The sequence below is a fragment of the Callorhinus ursinus genome, unplaced genomic scaffold (assembly GCF_003265705.2).
Source record: "Callorhinus ursinus isolate GAN/ISIS: 27379988/994484 unplaced genomic scaffold, GSC_fseal_2.0 scaffold16, whole genome shotgun sequence".
Taxonomy (NCBI): Eukaryota; Metazoa; Chordata; class Mammalia; order Carnivora; family Otariidae; genus Callorhinus; species Callorhinus ursinus.
In genome coordinates, this window is record NW_027397078.1 from 43,881,285 (window position 1) to 43,889,311 (window position 8,027).

Consider the following 8,027-nt stretch of genomic DNA (forward strand, 5'->3'; position numbering starts at 1 on the left):
TGAGGAGGTGGGGGTGTGCACGGGTGTCCATCAGGAGGTAGGAGGGTGTGTCTGACCGTCTGACCATGTAGCTGGGCTCTCTCCAACACCGGAGAAGGTGGTCTGGATGTACGTCCTGGAGAGGTGAGCCTCTCCTGCAGTTCACAGGTGCTGTCGCTGATGTCACCCACAGAGGGTCGCCCACCTCCCCACACTTGCAGAGACGCCCAGAACAGCTCCACAGCAGGTGGGCCGGTGCAACATTGTCATGCTGGCCGTTGGAAACGTCAGGTGGTGGTTCTCTCGACTAGGTGGTGCTTGCCCTTTTACGACTCTGTCAAAACTCTGCTCCGCTCCCGAGACACGACCGTGCCCCCAAAGCAGACAGCGTTGTAGCGCGACGTGGATCCTGCACATACTGAACTGCTGCATTAGATAGAAATTACGTGCCCGGCTGGGACTTGTTTGCTCACGGCCCCCGTCGCACCGAGGCGCCCCACCGCATCTCCTGCAGCGAGCTCACCAGCGGTTCGCGCCCGGCTGGGACTTGTTTGCTCGCGGCCCCCATTGCACGGAGGCGCCCCATCGCATCTCCTGCAGCGAGCTGGGCTGCTTTCCACTTTAGAGGGGTCGTGAGTCGTTCTGCCGAGGACATTTGCTTCTAAGTCCTGGGGTCGACGTATGTTTTCATTTCTCTTAGGTAGATACCTGAAGTGGAATGACTGGGGTTTGTGGTAAATGGACATTTGACATTTTAGGAAGCTGTTGGACTGATTCCCAAAGTGGCTGCACCGTTTTACTTTCCCGCCAGGGACGTGTGAAGGTTCCGGTGCCTGCACTTTTGGCGCAGCGCCGTGTTGTCAGGCTCCTACCTGTTCTGGAACGTGGGCGTGTCGTAGGTCTCTGTGGGTTAAGGTAGCTTCCTGATAACCAAGGGTGTGGAGCAGCTCTTCATTGGCTTGTGGGGGGGGTGGGGGGGTGTGTATATATCTTCAGGGAATCGTTGATTCAGATGTTTTACCTGTGTTCCCTTCATGCGGTTCCTAGTTTTACTGACTTGCTACCGTTCTCCTGCCTTCTGGATATAGCTCTGGGACTTCTCAGCTCCTGTGTTTGGGAAATCTCCTGCTGCCCTGGGACTTCTTTTCCCTTCTTGCTGGTGTTTTTCGAAGCAGAAAAGTTTTACATTTGGATGAAGTTCAACGTATCATTTATTTTCGTTGTATCCCTAGAAGGACGTCCCGTAATCTAAATCTTGGCCAGATTCAAGGTCAAAAGATTTTCTCCTGTTTCTTCTAGAAGTTTTAAAAACTTTCCTTCTTTCCTTAGATTTGTGATCCATTTCAAGTTAAGTTTTATGCGTGGTCGTAGGTAAGTTTCTGGGTTTGGGTTTTCTTCTGACTACCCCTTTGCTGCTGCGTCATTTTTTGAAAAGACCATTGTTGTTGCCTTGAAATGTGTTGGCACCTTTGCCGACCAGTGGTGGGCACAGATGTCTGCACGTATTTCGGAGTCTGTTAGATGCACGGATGCAGACGTCCGTGCGTGCGCCCGCACTCACTGTCTGGGTGAGGTGTTGATCGGTTTTTGGATGTTAAGCCAACCTCGATCCCTTGGATGAAGCCCACGTGATCATAGTTAATGATCTTTTTTATACGTGGCTGGGTTCTGCGTCTGGCGTTTTGTGAAGATCTGCGTGTCTGTGTAGGGAGGATATATCAGGGGGCGGTTTCTTCTATGACGATGGCTCTAGCTTTGCTGTCCGGGGAGCAGTGGCCTCATAGAGGGAGCTGTGAATTTTCCCCCTTTCTACGATTTCTGTCAGACCATGTGTGATTGATACCATCTCTTTCTGATGCTGTGTCAACCTCAGGCCGTCTGTAAGTCTGCTGTCTGTTCCTCCATCTCATCTGGAAGCAGAAGTCTGCCCTTCGTGTTTGAGAGAGATTTTCAAAGCATACATCACGGAGCAGGTCCAAACAGGTATCAGGACCTTGCTGCCCCACAGCCCACAGACCCTCACCTCAGTGTCAGTTAGAAACCAGCATCGGAAGATAAATTCGGGAGTTTAAACAGCTCATTGGTGCAAGGACAAAGCGCCGTGGGCAGAACGCCACAAGGAGGCACGGAGGTCCTTGCTCCTAGTACAGTGTTGCCTTTGTTCTAGAGCGTGTGTCCTGACTGCCTCGTTCTCCTGTGTAGAGTGGGGGGGGTGGGCAGAAGACGCATCCACAGCCAGGCCTGTTTCCCCTCCCACCTGTGCAGCGCCCTGGACATGGCCCCCTTTAGACAGGTCTCCGAGCCGCCGTGTCCAGGCGCACGCAGTCGGAGCTGTGCATACATACGCTTTCTCCCAGGGAGCGCTTGCCCGCTCTTGCCCCCGTGGCAGTGGGCCCTATCCACGTCTTGTGACCGTGTCTGCAGACTGGCCCGTGGCCCCAGGGCCTGCGCTGCTTTACCATGGTGGAAACGCTCGGGGACGTGTGTCTCTGCAAACTTTCTGTTTCCAAATGCTTCCACATCATGTGGCTTTCAGAGTAGCTGCTGCAGTGGTGGCAAAAATGGTCTCCATTTGGGAAGTGACCCCTGACGGTCATCCCGGCCTAGGGTCACCGGTTTGCGTGTGCCAGGCCCATGCCATCCCCTGCTAGCCATGCGCCTCGGGCACTCCAGCTCCGTGCCTTAGTTTCCTCATGTGTAAATGTCACCATGACCTCCCTCCTGGGCTGTCACGAAGGTCTGAAGTTGCTCCTGGGGAAAAACACTTCTAAAGATTAGTCAGACGGCAGGGAACACGGACACTTCTCCCTCCGTCCTTCCCTCCCTCGCTCGCTCTCTCATTTCTCTTATAAACATACCTTTGAAAGTTTGAAGAGCACTAATCTTTGCCCAGAACGTATGTACAAGTGGACAGGTGAGTAAAAGCTTTCTTTTTTCTATTTGGAATAAAATGTCCTGTTTGTAGCAGCATCTTACTTGAACCAGTCCGGTATGCTTCATGTTTTTTTACGCAGCCCTCGTGGTGGTTGGTACGTGTGTGCTTTCATCACTGCACACATTTCAAATGGGAACACCAGAGACCTGAATTTGAACGGCATGGTTTTATACGATCTGGTGACGGCACGAGCAGGTGTCGAACTAGGTGGACGGTTTTGTCTGCTTTGCCCCCAGCCTCCTGTGCTCTGCTCATGTCACCGCTGCGTGGGATTGCTTGTGAACGAACCACCCCAGACTTAGGAACTACACGGCGCACTGGCTGAGCTCACAGATCTGGGGCAGGCCCTTTAGGCCAGCTCGCTGGGGCAGGTCTTCTGCGTCTGTGCTCAGGGGCACAGGTGTCTGGCCTGTGCAGCCCCGCGTGTGCAGCCCCAGCAGGAGTGTTTCAGTAGCAGGGAGGGGCGCCCCCATGCCGTACACACGCTCCCTCCTGTCTGTGGCAGTGATGTGTGGCTAGCGCACAAGCCCAGATCTGAGCGTGGGGCATAACCCTCTCTCTCCTTGTGGGACAGGCTGCAGAGTCATATTGCAGAGGGGAAGCAGGGGAGGGCCTGCCCATTTGTTCAGGCTACACAAAGGGCATCTCTTCCCAAAGGTGTGTAGGGAAAGGGAACAGAGGAAAATCAGCAGGTGTGGCCTGTGGTGGCAGGAACGCCACGCAGCAAGCAGCCTGGGTCTATATCTGAGACGTAGGCTGGGGCACCCTGTGGCCCCGTCCGATCCCTGCATGGCTCCTGGCTCTGGTCATCCCAGGCATGAGGTGTTTGGGCGGCCTTCCTGCAAGTGGCATCTGGGTCCGAATGGACCAGCGGCACGCCTGTCCTGTGGCCTCACACACCACCCCCGGGTCACTCAGCACCCTAGTTTTCTTGTCACCTGGTGATTTGCACACACTGCTCCGGTCTGTCTCTCTGGAGACTTCAGAGGGGGTTGGTGGCAAACCCGTGAATCCTAGAGGACATTCAGGAAGTGGGGAAGACAGATGCACTAGGGCTGACACAGGCGGGAGGCAGAGGAGAAGGAAGTGAGGGGGCCAAGTTCCTGAACAGGAGTGAAAGCAGGAACAGGGAGGGGTGCTTAGATGGTGTGGAATGAACGCAGAGCTGGTCTGGAAGGCTGCCTCCCGTGTGGCCCCAACTAGATGCCCCGTTGCCAGAGGCAGACGTAGGGAGCCCGTGAAAGGGCCAGCGCTGCCGGGATGGGGCCAGGTGGGCCCAGGGGACCTGAGGCAGCGACCCCGCTCTGCACGGTCCCGTGCTGGCGGAGTCCTGTCCTTGTGAAGGTGTCCAAACCCATAGATGCTTGCAGCACCAGGATGAGCCCGAATGGACTCGGTGGAGTTCCATTAATAACGTTCTAGCTCATCGCTTCTCACAGATGTACCGCCCGGCACCAGATGTTCATAATCGGGGGAACTGCAGGGGAAGGGTTGTTGGGGAGGTCATGGGAACTCTGTATTTTGTGCTCCATGTTTCCGTAAACCTGAAACTACTTTAAAAAACAAACAAAAAACAAAAGTGAAGCCCATTATGGAGGGGAAGGTGGGTGCAGTGTGCTTTGAGTCGCTGCTTTGGAACCACTCTCATGGCTTCTCGAATGTCTTTGTCCCTGGAGTGGGAAAGACAGGCTGCATCCACCTGCTGGGAGACCACGTGCCAAGTGCGGGCTGATGAGACGTCCTGCAGTTTCTTGGGGGCCCAGCTCTAGCCGGTCTGGGAAGGAAGGGCCTGTCCAGCTCTGTGTGGGACCTGGTTCAGAAAGGGGCATGTTATGGAGCCAAAACGCTGCTTCGTGCTGCTCGGGGGTCATGTGTGTGTTTTCGGGACGCTCGTGTTTCTGAGTGTGGTTCTTGAAACAAGCAGTAAATACGCAGTGAGCTTGGACTGCACCCTCTCTGCGAACTCTCTGCCTATGGCCACTATGTCTGGCAGGTGGTAGGCTCCTGCTAAACCTCAGCAGAAGGAAGGGAGAGAAGAGAGCTCGGGGAGGGTGGCAGGGAGAGGCGAGGACAGGTAAAAGACCCCGCATCTTCTGGAACAAGGTGGACACGGGTTGGGATGGAGAGTAGGCCCATCTGACCCTTACAGAGCCGGAAGAGCAGCCTGGTTGAGGGGCCGGGGGCATCAGGATGAACAGATCCCAGATGGAGTCCTGGGACGTGGGCCACCAGGAGACCCAGTGAGGCCTGCCCAGTTAGTGCCCCACACAAAAATAGGGCCGTCTTTCTCCCTAGGAGGAGTGATGTCCATGGAGAGATTTCTCCAGGCTGCCTAGTTCCCAAACATAATACTCGATACTCGGGTGTTTCTGTCCCAGCCCGTGGCAGTCCTTGCACTGGGCTGTGCAGGTGTGCTCACTCTGGGAGGTGCAGGTGTGCTCGCTCTGGGAGGTGCGGGTGTGCTCCCTCTGGGCTGTGCAGGTGTGCTCACTCTGGGAGGTGCGGGTGTCCTTGCTCTTGGTAGTGTGGGTGTCCTTGCTCTGCACCGTGCAGGTGTGCTCGCTCTGGGAGGTGCAGGTGTGCTCACTCTGGGGAGTGCAGGTGTCCTTGCTCTGGGCTGTGCAGGTGTCCATGCTGCGGGCTGTGGACATGTGCTCGCTCTGGGGAGTGCAGGTGTCCATGCTGTGGGCTGTGCAGGTGTGCTCACTCTGGGCTGTGCAGGTGTGCTTCCTCTGGGCTGTGCAGGTGTCCTTGCTCTGCGCTGTGCAGGTGTCCATGCTGTGGGCTGTGCAGGTGTGCTCACTCTGGGAGGTGCAGGTGTCCTTGCTCTGGGCTGTGCAGGTGTCCTCCCTCTGGTGTGCAGGTGTGCTCGCTCTTGGTAGTGCAGGTGTCCTTGCTCAGCACTGTGCAGGTGTCCATGCTGTGGGCTGTGCAGGTGTGCTCATTCTGGGAGGTGCAGGTGTCCTTGCTCTGGGCTGTGCAGGTGTCCTCTCTCTGTGTGCAGGTGTGCTCGCTCTGGGCTGTGCAGGTATGCTTCCTCTGGGCTGTGCAGATGTCCTTGCTCTGGGTTGTGCAAGTGTGCTCGCTTTGGGCGATGCAGGTGTGCTTCCTCTGGGCTGTGCAGGTGTGCTCACTCTGAGGGATCCGGGTGTCCTTGCTCTCAGCCCACTGCTTGGAGCCACCCCGTTTGCTGTGCATGACCAGTCACTACAGTCTGGTGCATGTCCCTACACGGCAGTTACGTGGGGTACACTGTTCAGCATCTACACAATCTTGTGTTCTTCTTGTGTTAACCTACGTTCTTCCTTCTCTGTGTTCCGTGACATCTTGTTTTATGTACACTGTATCCTACCTTACCTGCTCTGCGCGTGTGTTACCTTCTGCGGTTAGTTACTCTAGTTTACGTTACATTGTATCCCATCCGCTTTGCTCATGACTTTTTACCCTGTTGGCTTCCATTGTCTGTTACCTGAGTGACGTGATCTCTGTTCTATTCTACGTTATCTACATTGTGTAGAAGGGCGGGAAAGCTATAAAATCCTGAATACTCCCCCCACGCCAGCCCTATTTGTGGAAGGAAAGCATCAGAGGACCCTTTGTGCTTGATTTTCTCGAGGGTTAAGTGCCGGGAGGGAGGGAGGGTGCTGTGCGCAGACCCCTTTGTGTTTGGCAAGGTTTCTGGGAGAAAGCAGCTGCTTTGGCTGCATCTGGGCTTGTGGGGGCCAGCAGAGATCTGGAGCCAGCTCCGTAACAGGTTCTCTTGTGTCCTGGACAGACTTCACTCCTGTGCAGAGCGCCTCCTCTCATCCCTCCCTGTGTTGGCCAACTCTTCCCCAGATCACTGCACTCCTCTGGAGAGCGCCTGTCGCCCCCACCCCCAGAACTAGAGGCGCCCTCCCGAGATGTATCCTTGCGGACCTGTTTACGCGCTTGTCCCTCTGGGCTGAGCCCCAAGACAGGGTCACCGTGCGTGCGGGGAGCTGCGTCTGGGACTCCCACCCTCCCACCGGCAGCTCAGCCACAACAGCTCCGGCCGGGAGTGGCTCCCGCCTGCACGGCCAGGGGCCTGTGGGGAGGAGCGGAGCCCGGCCGCCTCCCCCACCCTGCAGCCATGTGCCCTCCTCAGCCTGTGGAATGCGCGCGGCCCAGGGCCGGCCCCCAGAGCGCCCGGCCGGCCACGCATGGAGCGCGCTGAGCCGGGCCACCCAGACTGTCCTGCCGGGCCCAGCTGCCGCCCCGAGCCTGCCGGCCCCGGCCCGGCCCAGCCCCGAGAGCGCGAGCGCGAGCACAGTGCCTGGCCTGGCCCCCGGCGGCCCATGCGGGCGGACATGCGGCTCCGGGAGCTGTCCCTGCGCCAGGACCCGGATCTCAGGCAGGAGCTCGCCTCCCTGGCCCGCGGCTGTGACTTCGTGCTGCCCTCCCGCTTTAAGAAGAGGCTCAAGGCCTTCCAGCAGGTCCAGGTGGGGTGGGGGTGCCTGTGCGTCTCCTGTGGTGTGGTGTGCGTCTCCTGTGAGGCTCCCCCGTGGCCCCTGCTGAGGTCCGGATCGGGGGGAGGGCCGCTCCTACTCCCGGGGTCCCCACCTGCACATGTCCCTCCCGGGACAGATTGAGGGGGGGGGCTGTTCATATTCCCGGGGCCCCCACCTGCACGTGTCCCTCCCAGGACAGATTGGGGGGCATACGCCCGGGGTCCCCACCTGCGTGTGTCCCTCCCCCGGAACGGATGGGGGGAGCTGTTGGTACTCCCGGGGCCCCCACCTCCGCACGTCCCTCCCGGGACAGATTGAGGGGGCTGCTCATACTCCCGGGGCCCCCACCTGTGCGTGTCCCTCCCGGGACAGATTGGGGGGCATACTCCCACGGTCCCCACCTGTGTGCGTCCCTCCCCCGGAACGGATGGGGGGAGCTGCGGGTACTCCACGTCCCTCCTGGGGCAGATTTAGGGGGCTGCTCGTACTCCCGGGGCCCCCACCTGCACGTGTCCCTCCCGGGACAGATTGGGGGGCATACTCCCGGGGTCTCCACCTGCACACATCCCTCCCGGGACAGATTGGGGGGGCTGTTTGTACTCCCGGGGTCCCCACCTGCGCATGTCCCTCCTGGGACAGATGGG

General features: G+C 58.0%; 1 protein-coding gene across 2 annotated transcripts in view; it reads left to right on the forward strand.

Moving 5' to 3' along the window:
• PPP2R3B (protein phosphatase 2 regulatory subunit B''beta) overlaps window positions 1-8,027 on the forward strand; it is a 59,838-nt gene that overhangs the window by 4,276 nt on the left and 47,535 nt on the right. The window contains exon 1 of one of the 2 annotated variants that reach the window (XM_025857554.2): window positions 6,890-7,374. The exons of the other annotated variant lie outside the window; for it this stretch is intronic. Within the exon in view, the coding sequence (XP_025713339.2) occupies window positions 7,096-7,374 (279 nt within the window). The 5' untranslated portion in view covers window positions 6,890-7,095. Of the gene's footprint in view, window positions 1-6,889; window positions 7,375-8,027 lie in introns of those variants that run through there. 2 annotated transcript variants of the gene reach the window in all.